The 22,885-nt window shown below is 38.0% G+C and overlaps 1 protein-coding gene across 1 annotated transcript in view; it reads right to left on the reverse strand.

Annotated features, from left to right (window-relative positions):
* The window catches only part of PSME4 (proteasome activator subunit 4), a 109,304-nt gene that overhangs the window by 2,518 nt on the left and 83,901 nt on the right, over positions 1-22,885 (reverse strand). The window contains exons 37-45 of the mRNA XM_037743420.1: positions 21,471-21,575; positions 19,463-19,554; positions 18,581-18,712; positions 17,996-18,204; positions 16,261-16,346; positions 7,140-7,268; positions 5,833-5,988; positions 1,800-1,962; positions 943-973 (exon numbers count right to left, since the gene is read on the reverse strand). Of these exons, the coding sequence (XP_037599348.1) occupies positions 943-973; positions 1,800-1,962; positions 5,833-5,988; positions 7,140-7,268; positions 16,261-16,346; positions 17,996-18,204; positions 18,581-18,712; positions 19,463-19,554; positions 21,471-21,575 (1,103 nt within the window). The remainder of the gene's footprint in view (positions 1-942; positions 974-1,799; positions 1,963-5,832; positions 5,989-7,139; positions 7,269-16,260; positions 16,347-17,995; positions 18,205-18,580; positions 18,713-19,462; positions 19,555-21,470; positions 21,576-22,885) is intronic.

Below are 22,885 nucleotides of genomic sequence, written 5' to 3' on the forward strand. Positions count from 1 at the left end.
CTTGTTACAGTGAGATAAAATTAGTTTTCAATTGTGTTGTTTTCAATATGTGAATTCATTTTAAATGTATCTACATGTATCCATATCAAAAACTTGATTTTGAGGTTAAACTGAAAATAATCCTGTATTTAAGAAATTGTCAGGCACAGTGGCACAAACCTGTAATCCCAGCACTTTGGGAGGCCAGCATCAGATGATCACTCGAGGCCAGGAATTTGAGACGAGCCAGGGCAACAAAGTGAGACCATCTCTCCAAAAAAAAATTTGTGAAAAATTAGCTGGCAGACAGGCAGGGTGGCTCATGTCTGTAATCCCAGCATGCTGAGGGACCAGGGTGGGCGGATCACCTGAGGTCAAAAGTTCAAGACCATCTTGGCCACCATGGTGAAACCCTGTCTCTAACAGAAATAAAAAAATTACCTGGATATAATAGCATGTGTAGTCCCAGCTACCCAGAGGCTGAGGCATGAGAATCATTCGAACTTGGGAGGCAGAGGTTGCAGTGAGCCAAGATCATACCACTGCACTCCAGCCTGGGAGACAGAGCAAGGCTCTGTGTCAAAAAAGAAAAGAAAAGAAAAAATTAGCTGGGCATGGCAGTGCATGTCTGTGGTTCCAGTTGGACAAGAGGTTGAGGCAGGTGAATTGTCTAAGCCTGGGAGGTCAAGGCTGCAGTGAGCCATGTTCAAAACCACTGCACTCCAAGGAGGGCGACAGAGCAAGATCTTAACTCGAAAAAAAAGAAAAAAAAAAAAAAAAAAATTTCCATAGTTGTTCATCAATGACAGCATAATTGTACCTAGGCCAGTGCAATCCCTGATTCTAAAACAATCTCCAATCAAAATCAGTGTTTTTTCTGGATGTGACCACCCTACCCAGAACACATCAATTCATTAGTGTTTTAACACACAATGTACGAAGAACATCTATTTCTTAAAACAGAGAACTGCAGCATGTCTATATGCTAAAGGGTCTTTATCTTTCTGTAGTGGTGTAAGTTAAAGTGCTTTCAAATTCTCAGTTTCTCAATAAAGCTGTATGTATTCATATGTTTTAAAGTATATTACATATTACATGTATATGGAAAGTGGGAAGCTGAAGGTAAGGAAAAGAGAACTTGAACTGGTCAAAATTGTGAACAATACCATTTGGTATAACAAAAACCTAAAAATACTTTGGCACTTTATCATTAAAAATATATATATAATTCTCAGGCTGGGCACTGTGGCTCACGCCTGTAATCCCAGCATTCTGGAAGGTCCAGGTGGGTTGATCACTTGAGGCCAGGAATTCGAGACCAGCCTGATCAACATGGTGAAACCCTATCTCTACAAAAAAGTAGCCGGGCGTGGTAGTGCACCTGTAAAATCACTTGAACCTAGGAGGTGGAGGTTGCAGGGGGCTGAGATTGTGTCACTGCACTCCAGCCTGGGTAACAGTGGAAGATCCTGTTTCGAAAAATACATATTATAAAATGTATTTATAATATATATATTATATATATATATAACCCAAAAAGCAAAGATACTAGAATGTACATTGATGTTTTATTGGATTGTTATTAGGTAACTTTGTGACATAATTAAGACACTAACCAGCAGTAAAAGCTTTATAATCTAAGCACTTCCTCTAAATTCAATAAAATTCCTACTTACTATGAACCTTTTTATGTATTTTCTATTATGATTACAGTTTAATGGTGGCAAGATAAGATTATTCAATAAATATTTGTTGAGTAAGCCTGGTTAACCCTCATTCATTCCCAAAAGGATATGGGTGTTTTCTACCAGCAACGTTACCTGCAGAAGGAATGGTATCTCCTACAGAACCAGGGTCTCGCTTTCTTTTCTTAGGTAGTTTTGTTTTGCAAAGTTGCTCAAAATGAATCTGCATAGGACTGTCCATGGTGAGGAAGTTACACTGCAGCAGGCCACTTAAGGTGGTTGCAGCCATTTCTCGAACCTGTAGAGATAATAATTTTTATTAGAACTGACATTCTAAGTCCGACAGAATAATGGAAGATGGGGGTAGTGTGGGAGCTGGGGTGAAAACCTTCCTGCAATTGCATGCAAATTTTGTGTATGCTCTTTGGCAGTTTCTTAATAGAGATTTCAGCAGATTCTCAAAGGGTTTGTGGCCTCATAATGGATAAAAACTACATTAGGGTTATGAGCACAGACTTTTGTTTCTTTTAGCAAAATTAAATTTCTCCATAAATTATCTTCCCCGCTGATAGCTCTCATCAGGGCTGTAACTGTAAAAGCAGTGCCAGAGCCTGACATTAAGATCAAGTTTTCCTAGACTCTACATCTCTGAAGGCCACTGCTATAAGCTCTTTTTGTTAGTAGCAAAGACACAGACCAACCTAATTTCTGTAATTGGCATACATCATAGAGACTTATACCCTGGTTAATTTTTAGGAGTTTCACAAGCTGTTGTCAGACTATAAACACAGCTTATATATACAAGTACTAAATGAAGTGTATACACAGTCCATTTCAAATTGGAATGGTAACTCAACTTTTGGAGAAACAAAAAAAGCACTAAAAAGGCATCCCCGTTTCACATACAAATGACAAACATTTCTGTTTAATATTCATGATACACAATGATAATTTTAAAAAACAAATGTTTTGCTCTGTTGCATTCCTTCAAAAGGTTGTTCACAAGTTTATCATCATCATCGGTCGAAAACATAACATTTTCTTTGCTACATTCATTACACTAGCATGCTAAATACATTATAAAATGTTTTACTGGTTGCGCTATTTCCTATAAAGCTTATATGCCACAACTTATTTGCATGCTTAACTATTGATTAGATGGCTTTCACATTCTCAATACTATGCTATAAATATTCTTAATTTGTGTAACTTTTCACATTATATATTTTCACTCGGCTAATTTTCTATTTTTTTGTAGACACAGGGTCTCACTTGGTTGTGCAGACTGGTCTCAAACTCCTGGGCTCAAGCAATTCCCCTGCCTTGGCCTCCTCAAAGTGTTGGCATTACAGGCGTAAGCCTCTGTGCCTGGCCTGCAGTATATTTTCTTAGATTACAAAAACTGGGATTAGTAAATTTAAAGATATAACAATTTTCCTATTAATTTTATGGCTATTAGTTGCTTTTCAAAAAAGCTAGTGCTAACATGACACAAAAATGTGAACTAGCAGTTATACCTTACACTGCTTATCATTATTACACATTTTTGTTTTCTGAGGGGAGGAAAACACTAAATTGGGAGGAGGTAAAAATGCCTCATTATTCCAAGTTTGCATTTTCCTGGTAATTGAGAGGTATAACTTTTCATTGTTTATAGCATGCACTGTCTTTATCTGTATACATTATTACACTACCACCACTATTCTACAAAGTCTTCATGATTCTTGTAGTCAGATACGTACATGTTTTGATGTGACACCTATTAACACAAAGGCTTAGAAAGTCACCTCTGCTCCTATTATGTTCCTATAAATAATATTTAAAACCACTTTCTCCTAATTTATTTAACTTAAAAAATGGGGGGGGGGAGTTTCTTTACTATATCAAAAGTATATTGTAATATGAGACATTTTAATTTATTTTTTTCTCCAAATTGCTAATAAGTGATCCCCAACATCTCCAACTGATTTGTGCTCTTTCCCAGTGGTAGGGTCTACTTCTGAGATATTTTACTCCAAGGCAAATGTCTATAATTAACTTTAAAAAGTGAAGAATGAAGAAAACATTTAGCCTTCTCAGCTAAAAACATACTATTTTCCTCTATTTCTAATAAGAATTTTCCATTAAATACAGTAAGGTTTTCTTTAAACAGTTCTCATTTATATAACATAGTTCTTTTCCCCATACTATCAATGAATAGAATTTAATTCTTACCGCTTTTTGGTATTACATGTTGCTTTAAAAATATGATAGTTTTAATGAACATCATGGTTATGTTTATATAACAGCTGTGTTTAAACCTCTATATTATGGAAAAAAATATAAAAATAATTTATAAGGCCAAGGCAGGTGGTCTGCTTGAGCCCAGGAGTTTGAGACCAGTATGGGCAATAGGGTGAAACCTAGCCTCTACAAAAATACAAAAAAAGTAATTCGGTGTGGTGGCGAGTCCCCAGAGTCCCAGCTACTCAGGAGGCAGAGGTTGCAGTAGCCGTGACTGTACCACTGCACTACAGCCTGGGCAGCAAAGCAAGACTCGGTCTCAAAAATCAAACAAACAAAAAAAACCCATAAAAATGTTCTAAAAGAAGCTCCTAAGAACTACATTTTTACTGAAAGTTGTATAATAATTTGTAGGAAACATAGTGTCAATTTTCCCATTTCTTTAGCATAGTTTATTTAAAGAATATAATAAAAAATTAGAAAAAAAATCACAGCTGTAATTATTTTAATGGAAGGCTGTTGGAATCATTATAACCAGACTGTGAGTACCATGGAAACTAGAAAATATGCACTGTCACAATGTAAGAAATCTGAATAGGCTCATTAGGGAGGTGGAGAAATTTCCATTCCTAGTTTCCTGTGAATAAATCTATTTTCTATTTTTTTTTTTTTGAGACAGAGTTTCGCTCTTGTTACCCAGGCTGGAGTGCAGTGGCGCAATCTCGGCTAACCGCAACCTCCGCCTCCTGGGTTCAGGCAATTCTCCTGCCTCAGCCTCCTGAGTAGCTGGGATTACAGGCACGTGCCACCATGCCCAGCTAATTTTTTGTATTTTTAGTAGAGACGGGGTTTCACCATGTTGACCAGGATGGTCTCGATCTCTTGACCTCGTGATCCACCCGCCTCGGCCTCCCAAAGTGCTGGGATTACAGGCTTGAGCCACCGCGCCCGGCCCAATAAATCTATTTTCAATGCTAATAAGTATATAAAATACTGTGAGTACTACAAGAAAAAAAACTATAAAGTCCATAAAATAAGCAAAATATTCACAAAAAATTACATTTTCTTTTCTTTTTTTTTTTTTTTTTTTTTTTCCCTCCCTCCCTCCCTCACATTTTCTTTTCTTAATGCCAACTTAAGAAGTAGTATCTCATGCCATATTTACTACCAACATGCTTCTTACATTAGACTGTATGTGATAATACATTATCTTTTTGTACAAAACATTAATGCAACCTCACCACAAAAGTTACCTTTAATTTCTCTACCAAAGAAAAAGAACGTCAACCTCATCTTAAGTCTACTGGATAGCAGCATCTATGTGTAGATTTTTACGCCCTTTCCAACTGCCATCATGCACATTCTCATTAGTTCCTTAAAAATCAGTAGAACTAGTCGGGCAATTATAATCATCATGCCCAATTTCTCATGGTTAAGAAAACTTGGGCTCACAAGTATTATTTGCCCAATTGCAAAGAAGACAGGATGAAAACATGCCCAATTTTTCTTCCATTTGTATTATAAGGAATCATGATTAGGGTATAAAAACTACTCACATAGAGCTATGTTAAAATTAAAGTTACTTTTATTTAATGTTTTTGAGACAAGGTCTCGCTCTGCTGCCCAGGCTGAGTGCAGTGGTGCAATCAAAGCTCAACCTCCAGGCTTAAGTGATCCTTCCACCTCAGCCTCCTAAGTAGCTGGACCACAGGCGCACACCATCACACCTTGCTAATTTTTGAGTATTTTGTAGAAACAGCCTTGCTACATTATCCAGCTGGTCTCAAACTCCTGGCCTCAGGTGATCTCACTGACACGGTTTTTCAAAGTATTAGGGTTGTAAGTATAAGCAACTGCACCTGGCCACAAATACTTCTTAAAAAGGGAAACATGATGGTTTTTTCAAAATTGACTCAATTTCCATTTTCTATAAATTAAAATTTACCTCTAGTTGTTCATCCTCCAAAAGACTTATAACCAGCCACCTGATATCTTTAACTGCATCTTCATTGTTCAGGAAAATAAAGAGGTTATAAAATACCATGGTCTGGAGGTAGGTCAGTACTGTGTATCTTGCATGCCAAGAACTGCTTCTTGCTGTCTGTGAATGAGAAATAAATATAAACGATAAAAGCAGTACTGATGAAAACATGAGATGACAGATATTAACATTAAACACAAATAATATAATATTCTAATTTAACTCTATTTTCACAGGTAGAATTAGGACAAGCTCCTCTTCTATTTCCTTATGAATAAATGGTTGAATGAGGCCAGGTATGGTGGCTCTTGCCTGTAATCCCAGTACTTTGGGAGGCTGAGTGAGGTGGGTGGATCACCTGAGGTCAAGAGTTCCAGATAAGCCTGGCCAACGTGGTGAAATCCCCATCTCCACAAAAATTCTAAAATTAGCTGGGTGTGGTGGCAGGCAGCTGTAATCCCAGCTACTTGGGAGGCTGAGTCATGAGAATCTCGTGAACCCGGGGAGCAGAGGTTGCAGTGAGCAGAGGTGGTGCCACTGTACTCCAGCCTGGCCAGTGGAGCGAGAGACTCTGTCTCAAAAACAAAAACAAACAAAAACCACACAAAGGTAAAAGTCAATTTCAGAAGAGACAATCAGTCATGATTAATGGCTCTTAACTCCTCTGAGGGTGGCATATTATTTTACTTCTGGTAGCAGCAGTAGGGTCTGGAAGGCAAATTATTAATGACTTAAATTCTACTACAAAGAAATAACATTTTAGGTTGTTGAAAATATTTTCCAGTGTGTTATCAAATTTATAATGTGAAAGCTATAAGGAGATGTCTACTTCTATATAACATGTGCAATGTCCGGATAAAGCTGACCATACGGTATACTAACATGGCAGGCAGAAAATGTACATTCACTATAGGTCTCTCTAGAATAGGCCAGGTAATAGAAGTGAGGAAAACAAAGGGAACTGGCAGAAAGGAATCACCATCTCCCTTCCTCATAAGCACTGTTTATCCAAAGCACTTAATAATGAATTAGCGCTCTGCATATTTTTGGCTTGAGTGACTTGCCCAAGGTCACAAAGATGGTGGCAGAGCCAGGCACAGAATCTAGGTCTGAAAGTTTCTTTGTTCAATATGTATGTCTTCTCTTATACTAAAAGAAAATTCAAGACAAACAAAAATCAAGTACTGTGTGCATTGCAGCCTACTGTGAAATTCTTAGAATGGTAAACCAAAATACGAATCAAAAGACATAAATATTATAAACAGTCTTACTTGTTTTAGCACCTGAAGTACCAAAGGCACTTGATGAGGGTAAAGCAACCCCTGAGACATTAATGATAAACATAACTTTGCATCTCTTTTCAGTTCATCGTAGCTATTGTCATTTTCCACTGGGGCAATCTAAAAAAATGTAAAAAGGACAAAAATAGAGAAATAATTGCCAGTAAGTACAAAGGCATCCTACATAAGAGATAACACATTTTTACTTTTAACAATGTTTATGGGAAATTTCAAATATATACAAAACTACAGAATAGTATATGAACCCCCATAAGCCAATCACCTCTTCAAAAATGACAAACCCATAGATAATCTTTTGTTTCATTTTTTGCTTGCCTCTGACTTCCATTCCCCAATGAAATTATTTGAAACAAATCCCTATTTTATCCTAAATATTTTATGTTATTTCTAAAAGGTTATGGACATCATGACACATAAAACTTCATTAGTTGTAAAGTAAAAAAATAAAAAATAGCTGGGCGCGGTGGCTCAAGCCTGTAATCCCAGCACTTTGGGAGGCCGAGGCGGGTGGATCACGAGGTCAAGAGATCGAGACCATCCTGGTCAACATGGTGAAACCCCGTCTCTACTAAAAATACAAAACATTAGCTGGGCATGGTGACGCGTGCCAGGAGGCGGGGGTTGCGGTGAGCCGAGATCGCACCATTGCACTCCAGCCTGGGTAACAAGAGCGAAACTCCATCTCAAAAAAAAATAATAATGAATAAAAAAAAAAATAATATGAAGTATTTGGCAGTACTCAGATTTCCCCTATTATCACATTCATGTGTTATTACAACTGTTTTTTGAAATCAGGTTTAACATAATGACCACATATTGTAATTACTTGGTATGTTTCATAAAGCTCTTTCGATGCATACATTCCCTATACTATCTTTTAAAATCCCTTGCTCTGTATTTTTTTTCCTCAGAGGACAAAGGCTGTGTCTATTTTGTAGTTTCTGCCATTGTGGCCTTCCCTGATTACATCCTTGCAGTGATATTCCTTGACCCCAGTAAGTTGTATAAAATGGCTACTAGATCTAAAGGTCTGATTTTATTCAAGTTTCATTTTTTGGGGACAACATTAAGTGATGCTGTGTATTTCTTTCATTGATATTTAGTTTTAGAAGAGAAAACTAAATATCAATGAAAGAAATACACAGCATCACTTCCTGTTATCACACCACTGCACTCTAGCCTGGGTGACAAATTGGTACCCTGTTAAAAAAAAAAAAAAAAAACGGTGGCTCACGCCGATATCCATTATGAAAAGAGAGGCTTGAGAAATGGTCACTCCTTCTTCATAATTAGCTAGAATACTTAAATATACAAAAGCTTTCCCTCATTCAGAATGATTTCCCTTCTGTCCTCCAAAAGTAAATAGCAATTTTTTAAGAGTATCACTATGAATTCCAACAAATCTGACAGCTGTAGCCACTGTCACTTTTGTTTTTCTTTTTTTTGAGACAGGGCCTTGCACTGTAGCCCAGGCTGGAGTATTGTGGCACAACCATGGCTCACTGTAGCCTCAACTTTCTGGCGTTGGTGAATCTCCCACCTCAGCCTTCCAAGTAGCTGGGAGCACAGGCACGCACTACCATTAGTGCCCAGCTAATTTTCTTTTTTAATTTTTATTTTTTGTAGAAACTGTGCTGCCCATGCTGGTCTCAAACTCCTGGGCTTGAGCAATCTTCCTGCTTTGGCCTCCTAATGTGCTGAGATTACAGGCATGAGCCACTGTACCCAGTACACTTATTTGTTTTAATGAAGAAATCAGGTTTGTCTGGTACCATACTTTGATTATGAATGTATGCTGTTTGATTCCTTAAATTCGTTTTAAATGTTTTAAAAGTATACCCTTGCATATTCAGTAGGGAAAGCTTTAATCAAGTTTGCTAAGCGACTCTAGGGCACAAAGTTAGAGGGATATCATTAGGCCAGCACGGGTAATAGAACAAGACTCGGTCTCTACAAAAAACAAAAAATAAAAAGAAGTAGCTGGGCGTGGTGGCACATGCCTACAGTCCTTGGGAGGGTGAGGTGGGAAGACTGCTTGAGCCCAGGAGTTCAATGTTACAGTGAGTTTTTATTACACCACTGCACTCTGGCCTGGGTGACAAATTGGTACCCTGTTAAAAAAAAAAACAAAACCGGTGGCTCACGCCGATAATCCCAGCACTTTGGGAGGCTGAGGTGGATTATGAGGTCAGGAGTTCAAGACCAGCTTGACCAGCATGGTGAAACCCCATCCCGTCTTGACTAAAAATACAAAAATTAGCCGGGTGTAGTGGCACACGCCTCTAATTCCAGCTACTTAAGGGGCAGGAGAACTGCTTAAACCAGGGAGGCGGAGGTTGCAGTGAGCCGAGATCACACCACTGCATTGCACTCCAGCCTGGGTGACAGAGCGAGACTCCATCTAAAAAAAAAAAAAAAGTTTGCTAAGGTAAATTATGTCTATCAAACATTGGACAAATCACCATAGTGAATTAATACACTCAGCCTGAACTTATTGTTAAAAAACAATTATTCTGACATTTGTTAAAATCATAAGGACAACTCTATTCAGACACATGAGGGGTAGGAGGATTCCTCCTAAACCAACTTAACAGGATTCTTGTGAAAGGCAGAACAGGGCAATCAGATACCAAGGGTGAGGGATTCTTTCTAAACTAAATTAGACACAGTCTTGCTAAAACTGGACCAAAGACAGACAGGCCAAAGACAGAGCCCAAGGATGAGAAGTAGTAAGAAAGAGGGCTCAGAACAGCTGACGAAAGTCTGGTCAAGGAGAGCCTTTGTCATCACAAGGGCACGATGAAGTTCTTGTTTGTTTTAGGTATGGGAAGACATTTTATAATGCTGAGTTTTTAATATTTTACCTCAGTTGATATAATCCTTGGTATTTTAGAAAAAAAAATGATTCCTTTTTGCAAATTAAAACCAGTGAGTTATATATTGTCATCTGTCCTATTGGCAAAAATCATGATGTTTAACATCATACTGTAAAGCTGAGTATCTGAGGAAATAACCAATAAAGAGGGTGTGGAGCAGCATCTAGCAAAAGCACATATTCATTTACTTTCTACTGGCAATGCACGTCTATGCTCCTACCTCACAGATATACTGGCAAACATGAAATGACTACACCAAGATCTATATTGTAGCACTATTTCAAAAGCACAAGACTGGAAATAATTCAGATATCTATTGGATCTGGAGAGTGTCTGGTTAAATAAACTGTAGTACATCCTTGTAGTTTAGATATCCTATTGTATGAATCATTCGTAATGTTACGAAGTAATCCCTTAAAAATCTCTTCAGAAAAAAAAATGCAAAAGCAAAATGAAGTACGTGAACCTCACTGTTTAACTGTCTGGCAGGATACATACTTAGAACAGTGACTTTTAAAAACAGGATAATATATGCCTTGTGGGATGTATACAAATCAATTTATAGTAACTGTCAACAGAAACCAAGAGTTTGCACATGAGAGGTAAAAGATACAAAAATACAAGTGATTCAATAAAATCTTAGTAATCACAAGTTTGAATTGAAAATGTCAGTATGAGCTATTTCTCTTTACAAAATGTGCTGTGTCTCCAAATAAGCCCAGAAACACTAATCAACTCAGTAACAATGAATACCCCTTGAGTCCGGGAGATTGAGACTGTAGTGAGCTATGATTGTGCCACTGCACTCCAGCCTGGGTGACAGTGCAAGACCCTGTCTCAAAAAAAAAAAAAGGAAGTAACATTGAACATTAATTACTGAACATCAATTGGTGCAATATCAAAATACATTATTTTTTATCCCTGGCATGTGACAAAAATTACTTCATGAATTTAATTCCATTCCAGTAGGAATTGTGTTTTTAAAGGTTAAAAAAAATTACAGAAGTATAAACTTGACAAGGAGATTCAAAACCCTGCCTTGCTGGTGTGGGTGACGAAGAATTATGGTGGAAGTAATTTAACCACATCTCCATAATGGCAGGACATCCACAGTAAAGTAACTTAAATTGGAAAATCAAAAATGAGCAGTATAAGGGCATTTCCTTAGACACAAAAAGGTATGCAAAAGCTTAAAAGTGGTAAATTTGGGCTGGGCAGAGCAGCTCATACCCGTAATCCCAGCACTTTGGAGACCAAGGCACGAGGATCACTTGAAGCCAGGAGTTTAAGAGCAGCCTGTGCCACTGTTAGCGAGACCCCATCTCTAAAAAAAATAAAATTAGCTGGGTGTGGTGGCACTGGCACACGAATTTCAGCTACACAAGAGCCTGAGGTGGGAGGATCACTTGAGCCCAGGAGTTTGAGGCCAGCCTGGACAACATGGTGAGATATCATCATCTCTTAAAAAAAAAAATGCAGATACATCTCTTTTGCCCAGCAATTTGATACTTATGAAGTATCCTACAAATATGCTCACATGTACAAGATACTTAAGAAGAGTCAGAGGTTCCATCAACAGAAAACTGGTTAAATTTTTAAATGATGGTACAATTTCATCATAAAAAGAAGCAATTTTGTGTACTGATATGAAAATACAGACATGATATACTGAGTTAAAAAACAAAATCAACTTGCAGAATTGAATAACTTATTCATAAAACAATTTCACAAACACATTTGTAGGGTATAGCAGAGACACATTTATACTGTAGTCAAAGGTATAAAAGGACACACACCAAGTCAGGGTACAAATGGTAAATACTCAACAGTTCAAATCTCTAGGCATTACAGGTAGAGTTGTTTTCCTTGTCATTTTATTCACACCACAGTAAATAGGAGGTGATTTAGAGTTTGGGTAGTTAACTGTTGCATAAAAAAGAAGATATTCATTTGCTGGCAAGGTCTATTACCACCAGAATTTAAGATGACTCACTCATCTTTTGAATCAGCAGTGTCTCTTCCTACTATCATGAAAAAAATGTGTTTTTCTAATGAAATTAAGACAATATTCTCAACTACAGCATGGGCGAAAATGTTCTACTAAAAACAGTAAAATTCTAAAACCCGATAAATTTCACCATGGAGATTACAAACTATGTTAACCAGGAGAAAATGCTGTCCATTTAGTTAGCAAAGGAATCACCTTATATTTTTCTGATTATTGAAAAAATAATTTTTCTAAAGAAATAGGATCAATGTGAGGTGACTGTATCCAATGTACCACAGTATTTGTACATTCTTCTCTAAGTTTCACATATACAAAACTATAGTGGTGGATTTTGATGAGCATTTCCTGAAGTTTGAAACTTAGGATAAAATACCTCTCCTCCCACCTGACCACCACTATTTGAGCCCTTAAATTGTTCCAAATTAAAATTCAGCTAAAGAGTAGTAAAACAGTAAGTATGTACTTTACCATTATGCTCTCTGCTTTACAGGTATGTCATTTCATCCTTCTAACAATTCTGTGAGGGACACTGATATTAAACTCACTTTCTAGAAAAAGAGACAAGTTCAAAAGCTTGTGCAAGGTCACAAAGAAAGCCCCTGTCACAGGTAGGATTTCTTTTTTAAACTGTCACCCAGGCTGCAGTGCAGTGGCTAGATCTCGGCTCACTGCAGGCTCCGCCTCCCGGGTTCAAGTGATTCTCCTGCCTCAGCCTCTTGGGTAGCTGGGACTACAGGTATGTGCCACCATGCCTGGCTAATTTTTGTATTTTTGGTACAGATTGGGTTTCACCATGTGGTTCAGGCTGGTCTCAAACTCCTGATATCAAGTGATCTGCCCACCTTGGCCTCCCAAAGTGCTGGGATTACATGTGTGAGCCACCGTGTCCGACCTACAGGTAGGATTTTAAACTAGGACTCTATTTACCCCAAAGCCAAGGCTTTGTAAGATATTCTTGGTTGGAAAACTTCTTCCTTTAATCTTAAGAATATGAAGACTCTTAGACCAGAATAGGCAAGTTTATATATAGAAAATATAAATTTAATACATATATATTTCAAGGTTTTTTATAGATACAACACCGCTTTTTATGGGATAGGATAAATAAGATTTTTTAACAGAACAGCCAATGTACCATATGTTTCTTACAACGTGTTAGCTGAAGTAGATCCAGCATTTTCACTTATGGTAATTTATCCTATAAAAAATATGTGCAAAGTACAAAAAGATATGTACAAGATGTTCACTGTATCATTAATGAGGAACATGTCCACCGTGTTTACCATGTGCCTGATGCTGCTTTAAGGACTTCGCATATGCAATCACCCCTTATTCTCTCAATTTAGGATGCAATATCTTTTAATCTAAACTCTTGCTATTTGCTAACGGCAACCCAGGAATTGGAAAATGTATATAATTCCTTGTAATGAGACTCCACCACTTACTCCTCAATTTGGATAATGAGGGTCATGTATTAACTCATTTAATCCTCATAACATCCTCAGGAGATGGGTGGTATTATTATCAGCATTTTACTGATGAAAGGGATAAAGTTCCAAGGGGTTGAATTAGTTGCCCATGATTACATAATTAGTTCAAGGGCCATGGAGATGAGTTTGATCCAGGCAGCCTGGCTCAAAACTTCATGTTGTTAATGACTCCACTCACTGCCTCTCTTGTTGTCTGTCTAGTGAACAACTGTGATAAAACCAAACATCTACTACTAGAGAGCACACTGGATTTTAAATTCTAAAAGCCAAGTAAGAAATACAGATATCTACTTTCTCACGTGGAAAGGTACATAAAAGATATTGATTACGTTAATAAAAAGAAAGCCACAGAACTACTGGCATGATCCTAGTGAGAAACAACTGTGTAGAAAAGTAACATTTGAGGAAATATAAATACAACTATGAACAGTGGCTATCAGATATCATACACAATTAGTCTTTTCAGTCTATCTTACAGATTTTGTATGCGTGCGTACTGCTTTTATAAACTCACAGTAATTTCAAGAAAAAAAGAAATATAAGAAAGATAATGATAATGGTAGTTGTTTATGAATATTTCCCTCCAACTTTCTAAACTTTCTCTCAATAGGTATTTATTTATTTTAAAAGGAGAGAAATTAAATTTACACTATTACTGAAATTTTCCACAAACTTCAAGTACCTCTTGTTGCCCAGGATGGAGTGCAATGGCATGATCTCAGCTCACTGCAACCTTTGCCTCCCAGGTTCAAGCGATTCTCCTGCCTCGGCCTCCCGAGTAGCTAGGACTACAGGCACACGTCACCACACCCAGCTAATTTTTTGTATTTTTAGTAGAAATGGGGTTTCCCCATGTTGGTCAGTCTGGTCTCAAACTTCTGACCTCAGGTGATCTGCCTGCCTTGGCCTCCCAAAGTGCTGGGATTACAGGTGTAAGCCACTGCGCCCAGCCTTAATCTAGTCCTCTTAGATGGTTCTAATTTAGTTCATATAAAGTTATGGGGCATATGCTAACTGAAACATCTTTATTTGTTGCGTTTTCATCACCCTAACCTCTGAACACTGGCTCAATTCTTAAACTTCTTTTTTTTCCCCATCTACACCCATTCCCTTGATGATCTCATTCAATATCATGGTTTTAAATACCACCTATGTTGATGATATCGAAGTCTGTACCACCAGGCTGCACTGTTCCACTGAACTCTGACTGTTTACCCATTATCTTCACTTATAAGCAGCTCACATTAAAAGCATCTTCATTTAGAGGTCTTACAAGCATCTGAAATACGTTGAAAAGGGAATTTCTGACCTCCTCTTGAACTCCTTCTGTGCTCCTCTCACGGTTTAGTAAACAGGTTTCTTTTAAATACCTCTCTTTATCCTGACACTCTACACATCTGATTTATGTGCAAAATAACTATGATATGATGCATTTGTACATCTGGCCCCATTCATCATGATGGCCTAGGAGATTCTAAACCTCAATGTTAGTGTATCCAGGTGAGATGTGAGGCTTGTCAATAGCAACTTATATTCTACAGCTCTCTAATGATCTAAGTTTTTCATAAACTTCAAGTGGATTCAAATCATCCTTCTACCAACCTCACTCTTACATGCTTGCCTGTATTTGTTCTGAAAGAAAAGGGATGGAACCCCAGCTGTCCTAACAATCACTGCACATTATGAGTTTATAAATGTTCTATATCCGCTTAGTATGTGACAGAGGAAAAACATTTAAGTACTGGGCAGACAAATCCTGCATACACCAAAGTCCTACAGGTAAGAAAGACTTATATACTAGCAGCTACTGTCCACTTTTATACCGCAAAAGATCCCAGGGACATTCATGGGTATCATTCTCTGCATAGCATTCTTAAAAGTATTTTAGTAATACAATCTTTGAAAGTTGCTGATACAGTTATCTGTTTGCAATTTCCTAGAGACAAAGTATATTACAGCAAATCAAAAGTATAGCATGCCATTTGTTAATCAACAATAATAAAGGCTCTCCTCCTTAGGTAATAACTGCACTGATGAATAAAAATCAAAAAGTGGTGATGTTTGTGTGAAGCCTTTCAAATACACAATTAACAATGTTTTCTTAATCACAGCCAACCATATCATTATTGCAAACTATGATTTTGGAAACTAATGAGTCAACCTGTGACCTTAGTTGTATTAGCTGCGTCCCCTGAGTGGATGATCAGATAAAACCACTTCAAGCCATGCCTTTCATTAACAAAATGGCATTATGTGATACCAGAGGCAAATGATTTCCTGCAGATATTTGTTAGAAACAGTTATAGGCCCTTTAACACTGTAAAATAAACACAATATACTGAATACTTTCATTTGTAGATTACACTGATTAAAGAAGTCAGAAATGGGTATATTAAAAATTTTCTTTGTAGCTTTTAACTATCAGTAGCCCCTCTAATCTGCTATTACTCAGAAAAAAACCTGCTATCAGGTAAAACAATGTTCTGTTAAATTTTAATGTATCTGTCAAAATCCTGCTATCACCTAATATTAAAAGCATGATTTCAACAAATACTTAAACCACTATCCACTAATGATTTTCCTGTGATCATTCTACTATTTAGAGATCTAACCAATATTTACATAGTGTCTGAAGAACTTTAACCATCAGACGATGAACACAAATTCCTTATGAAGGTCAAAAGAAGATGCATTGTTAATTTCAGCCATAACCTTACCTTAAAAAACAAAGGCAGAAGCTGAAGTTGTTCTGTGACTGCTGTAGAAAAGGATCTTCCTGCACTTGCCATCAGCCATTTCAATACTATTTTGAAAACAAAGATGCAGAGTAAGTCTTTGCTATTCATTTGCAGACCACGAAGTAGAACGATACTGTAATGTTAGTGTCAGCCACTCTGATAGCTCTTCGATGTTACAAAAGAGATCACCTATGTTACTTCATAAATTAGACACTTATTGAGAAGCAGTATAACAGCACCCAAATTAAAATTTAAAGCTTTTGTGCAAAAAAAGATACTATTATCCAGAGAGTAAAAAGACAAACCACATAGGAGAAAATATTTCTAAATTATGTATCTAATAAAGGATACTAGAATACGTAAAGAACTAAAACTCAAAAACAACAAAACAATCTATTCAGAAATGGGCTGGGACTACAGGTATGTACCACGCCTGTAATTCCAGCACTTTTGGAGGCCAAGGTGGGAGGATCCCTCGAGCCCAGGAGTTCAAGACCAACTTGGGCAACATACAAAACCCACTGTCTCTAGAAAATATTTTAAAATTGCCAGGCGTGGTGGCTCACGCCTGTAATCTCAGCACTTTGGGAGACTGAGGCAGGCAGATCACCTGAGGTCAGGAGTTCAAGATCAGCCTGACCAACATGGAGAAACCCTGTCTCTCTAAAAAAAAAAAAAATTAGCTGGATGTGGTGGTACACACCTGTAGTCCCAGCTACTCAGGAGGCTCAAATGGGAGGATCTCTTGAGACCTGGAGGTTGAGGCTGCAGTGAGCAGCCTGGATGACAGTGAGACCTTGTCTCGAGAAAAAAAANAAAAAAAAAAAAAAAAAAAAAGCAGCAGAGGGGTGGGTAGGGAATGACATGAGTAGATATTTCTCCAAACAAGATACACAAATGGCCAATAAAGATTCTCAATATCAGTAATCTTCAGGGAAATACAAACCCAAACCACAAGATACCTCTTCTTATGCACTAAGATGGCTCTACTTTAAAAAAGCAAACAAACAAACAAAGAAATAGAACACAAGGGGTGAGAACGCAGAACCCTTGTGCATCTGCTGACTGGAATGTAAAATGGTGCAGCTACTGTGGAAGTGTCTGGCTGCTCTTCAAAAACATAAGCACAGAAATACCACATGGTCTAACAACTCTACTTCTAGGTACGTAACCTAAAGAACTGAAAGCAGGAACTTAAACAGGTACTTATACAAACATCAATGTTCAGAGCAGCATTAGTCACAATAGCCAAATGTGAAAACAACTCAAATGTCCATCAAAGAGATGAATGTGTAACAGATGAATGATACAACATGAATGAGAAAGTCATTCATCAACTTGAAAATACTATGTAACATGAAATAAGCCAGAGACAAAAAGATTTATGATCCAACTTATGTGAGCTACCTAGAATGGGCAAACTCAGAGACAGAAGTAGACAGTGGTTGCAAAGGATGTGGGGAGGGGAAAATGAAGACTGTTGTTAAAGGGTACAGACTTTCAGTTTTTTATGATGAAAAGGATTCTGGAGAAAAATGGTGGTGATGGTTGCACAAGGGTGTGAATGTATGTAATGCCACTGAACTGCACACTTAAAAATGGTTAAAATAGAACATTTTTCATTATGTCTATTTTACCACAATAAAAAAAAGTGGTGGAAAAACTCCACAGGGTAATCACATAAATTGAGTTTCTACTAATTTTACCCACTCACTGGTTTTCAAGAGTTTAATGCCCTGAGTTCTTTCATCTTCTTCACCAATTCCATTTTCCTCCATAACATGGTTCTGAATTTCTTCATCCACATCCATGAGAGGTTTCAATTTCTCCAGAATTCGAGCAGTAAACTCAGGGACATGAGGCGACGTGGTTGGCGCGGTATTTGGCAAAGAAACATCTATCATGAATATGTAGGTCAGCACACTGCAAAATAAAATACTTAATAATAGGAAAAGTGACATATTATAAATAAAAATGAGAACCAAAAGTTACGACCCAATCAAAGTAAACTGTCCCAAGACAACTCCTGGAGTGGGTCTTAGATTATGCCTGTGTGTAAAAGAAGCCTTATAAACTGAGGTGTTGTGACTGCTCATCTCTGGCTTCTGAGCACACTGCTGTCCTAGCTTATATTCACAGTGTTTCATCTTGTTTCCCATGACACAATAGCAAACAATTTGAAAAAGACACTGTGAGACCCAATGACAACATAACCAGCATGTATTATTGACTATTACAATTACAATTTAAAAAAAAAAAAAGAATTCGAGAGGTATACCACAGAGAAAACAGTACCTACCTTCCTATTCTTTCTCTGACATTTTTGTAAACCTGGGTGAGTTTGGGTTCCAAGTACTTCAGTAGTCTGTGCAATAGTTCAGGCACCCTCCATTCTTGCTGGGCAAGGCCACCTTGTAGTACATAAAGTCGGCTAAAATTAAAGCATAGTAGCATTATATTGGAGGCCCTTTCTGCCTTTACATATTGGCAATACAGATAGACAATGTCTGTATTTCACTTAAAACTTTTTCATTTTCTCACCTAATAAATAATGCAATATCTACAATTCAAAATAGCCTCTTTATGAAGATTCTATTTTTCCAACATTATTTTCTCTGTATTCACATTTCATCTCCACTACTAGACAACCGAAATACTGACTTAAGAATATTCAGGGAGTAATCTTTAAGCATCAGAATTCAAGTTTTCTCACTAATTAAGTACTTCTTCTTTTTAATGAAATTATCCATATTTCTATTGTCTAACTTTCTATAGCACCATATGCCCCAACCAAGGCAGTTTTTCCTTAAAATTATTACTCTCTCTTTGTATCTTTTAAGCAGAAAAAACTGAAAAATAAGACATGATGAAGTTAATATTGTTAAGGTACAAAAGGCAATTCCAATAAAAGATATGGCAGCAAAGAATGCTGACCCTAATTTGTGTTTAAGTTGCTCAGGTTCCCTACATCTTACTTACTTATCCAACTGATAAATAACTCTTACTAAGTATCATACGTTGTATGAAACCAGATCACATCACCTTCCAGAACAAAGTAATTATTTCATCTAGACTTTACAAGTATAGACCATTCATTTCCATTTATACATCAGTTAACACAAACTGCTGTATACCTCATAGATATTTTATGTTAACCTCACAGATTTTTTTAAAAATTTACCACGCATCTACAAAGGATCCTCCTTCTCCACTCAATGGTGATTCCAACAGCAGTTCAAAAAGCCAATGAAGTTTCCGGGGATCTCTGCTTTCCTGGGTTTAAAATATGAAGTAACAATTAAACAGGGGATCTATAATTCTGTAAATAAATCATATCCAGGTATTTAATTTTATTTTTGAGAATACATCTAACTCTGTTGCCCAGGCTGGAGTGAAGTGGTGTGATTACCTCCCAAGCTCAAGTAATCCACCAGCCTCACTCTCTCAAGTAGCTGGGATGACAGGCATGTGCCACTACACCTGGCTTTTTTTTTTTTTTTTTTTTTTTTTTTTTTTTTTTTTTTTTTTTTTTTTTTTTTTTTTTTTGTGGAGACAGAGTCTCCCTATGTTGCCCAGGCTGGTCTCCAACTCCTGGCCCAAGCAATGTTCCTGCCTCAGCCTCTCAAAGTGCTGCAATTAAAGGTGAGAGCCACTGCACCCGGCCATATTCAATTATTTTAGAAATACTAAAAACATATATAGGTATAATCACCCCTTGGTACTTGTGGCGGACTGGTTCCAGAACTCCCTCAGGATACCAAAATCCACAATGTTCAAGTCTGATGGTATAGTAATTACAATAACCTGTGCACATCCTTCCTGTACACTAAGTCTTCTCTAAAGTATTTGTAATACTAACACAATGCAAATAAATAGTTGTTATACTGTTTTGGTTTCGGAATAATGACAAGAAAAAAAGGTCTGTACATGTTCACTAAAGACACAACCATCCTTCTCCCCTGGCCCCCTGCAAATATTCTCCATCTCAGGTTGGTTGAAACCACAGATGTGCGACTTATGGATATGGGAGGCTGGCGGTATAGAAGAAGCAAATCAAACGAAAACTGATAGGTGACTCAAATTCAAATGTAATTATCATAGCTCAAGTTAACAGTGAGAAAACTGTTGACAGCTAAATGAATTATCTTCAGTCAAAGTACACAAGCTAAGGATATATCTGGTATAAAAAAATAATACCTAGGCCAGGTGCAGTGGCTCATGCCTGTTATTGCTAACACTTAGGGAGACTGAGGCGGATGGATCATGAAGTCAGGAGATTTGAGACCATCCTGGCTAACACAGTAAAACCCCATCTCTATGAAAAACACAAAAAATTAGGTGGGCACGGGTGTACACACCTGTAGTCCCCGCTACTCGGGAGGCTGAGGCAGGAGAATGTTTTGAACCTGGGAGGCAGAGGTTGCAGTGAGCTGAGATGGCACCACTGCACTACAGCCTGGGCGACAGAGCAAGACTCTGTCTCAAGAAAAAAAAAAAAAATCTATAAACTTGTATTATATGGCTTTTACTATACGTAAGTTACATTTCCAAATATATGATTGTCACTTAATTTTAAAATGCATTACCACAGCAGAGAAGATATAATAATCACTTAAGAGTTATCTCTCAAGACTTATATGAAAGGCTAAATAAAACCAACTCCAATTACATAAGATGACAAAAGTATGAACAAACTTTCAAGATTCAAGAAGTGAGTTACCTCACTTAGAATAATAGTCTCTAGGCCAGGCAAGGTGGCTCATGCCTGTAATCCTAGCATTTTAGAAGGCCAAGGCAGGTGGGATCACCTGAGGTCAGGAGTTCAAGACCAGCCTGGCCAACGTGGTGAAACCCCATCTTTACTACAAATACAAAAATTATCCAGGTGTGGTGGTTGCCACCTGTAATCCCAGCTACTTGGGAGGCTGAGACAGGAGAATCACTAGAACCTGGGAAGCGGAGGTTGCAGGGAGCAGAGATTGCACCATTGCACTCCAGCCTGGGCAACAAGAGTGAAATTCCATCAAAAAAACAAAAAAAACCAAGCCTCTAATCCCATGGAAATAAAAAATTAAAAAACAAAACCAAAAAAGACTGAAGAAGTGTTACGAGATTTCACACACTTTGAGAGACAGTATCGAACAGTTTGAATATATGAGTTAGACAAAGAAAGATGTTGGAGAACTTACACAGGACGTTGCTATACAAGCTCCCCAGTCATTGTAAGTTTCTACGGTAATGTTGGACAGTGCTGTTCTAAGCAGAGGGCACAGAAGCTCCCAAAGCTTCTCCACCTACTCAAAACAAAATATATAGGTAAGAGTTAATGACACTCAGAGCCTTTTTCTTCAAATATCTTTCTTTACCTGGAAATGTACACACACACACACACACACACACACACACACACACACACGGCTACATCATTTGCTCTTATTGCCCAGACTAGAGTACAGTGGCACAATCATACCTGAATGCAGCCTTAAGCTTCTGAGTTCAAGTGATCCACTAGCTTCAGCCTTCCAAGTAGCATGGACCATAAGTGTGTGCCATTATGTCCAGTAATTTTTTAAAAAATTTTTTGTAAAGATAGGATCTTCTGGTCAGGAACGGTGGCTCACACCTGTAATCCCAGCACTTTGGGAGGCCAAGGCGGGCAGATCACAAGGTCAGGAGTTCGAGACCAGTCTGGCCAACACAGTGAAGCCCTGTCCCTACTAAAAATACAAAAAATTAGCCAAGTGTGGTAGTGTGTGTGCCTGTAATCCCAGCAACTTGGGAGGCTGAGGCAGGAGAATCACGTGAACCCAGGAGGTGGAGGTTGCAGAGCCGAGATTGCTCCATTGCACTCCAGCTGGGGCAACAGTGTGAGACTCCTACTTAAAAAAAGACAGGATCTTCTATGTTGCCCAGGCTGGTCTTGAACTCCTACCCTCAAGCAATCTTCTCACCTTGGCCTCTCAAAGTGCTGGAATTATAGGCATGAACCAGCATGCTTAGCCCTAATTATTTTTTAAAGCACCCAAATAATCCAGGAAAGTACTTTACTTCCTTATCCTCATACATATCCAACTATAGTTGAATTTTTTTTCCCCAAAAAATATTCAGAAAAGAGTAAATACTTTATATGGCTCTTTAAAAAAATCTCTTGGCTGCGTGCAGTGGCTCGTGCCTGTAATCCTAGCACTTTGGGAGGGCGAGGCAGAGGGATCCCTTGAGATCAGGAGTTCGAGACCAGCCTGGCCAACATGGCAAAACCTTGCCTCTACTAAAAATACAAAAATTAGCTGGGTGTGTCGGCGCATGCCTGTAATCCCTTGGGAGGTGAGGTAGGAGAGTCGCTTGAACCCGGGAGGCAGAGGTTGCAGTGAGCTGAGATCATCCCATTGCACTCCAGCCTGGTCAACAGAGTGAGACTCCATCTCAAAAAAAACAAAACAAAAATTTCTCATATGGCTGATATTCTTAAAAATCTTGTATAATAGGGCTGGGCGCGGTGGCTCACGCCTGTAATCCCAGCACTTTGGGAGGCCGAGGCGGGTGGATCACGAGGTCAAGAGATCGAGACCATCCTGGTCAACATGGTGAAACCCCGTCTCTACTA

This window comes from Cebus imitator, unplaced genomic scaffold (genome assembly GCF_001604975.1).
Source record: "Cebus imitator isolate Cc_AM_T3 unplaced genomic scaffold, Cebus_imitator-1.0 Scaffold143, whole genome shotgun sequence".
Lineage (NCBI taxonomy): Eukaryota > Metazoa > Chordata > Mammalia > Primates > Cebidae > Cebus > Cebus imitator.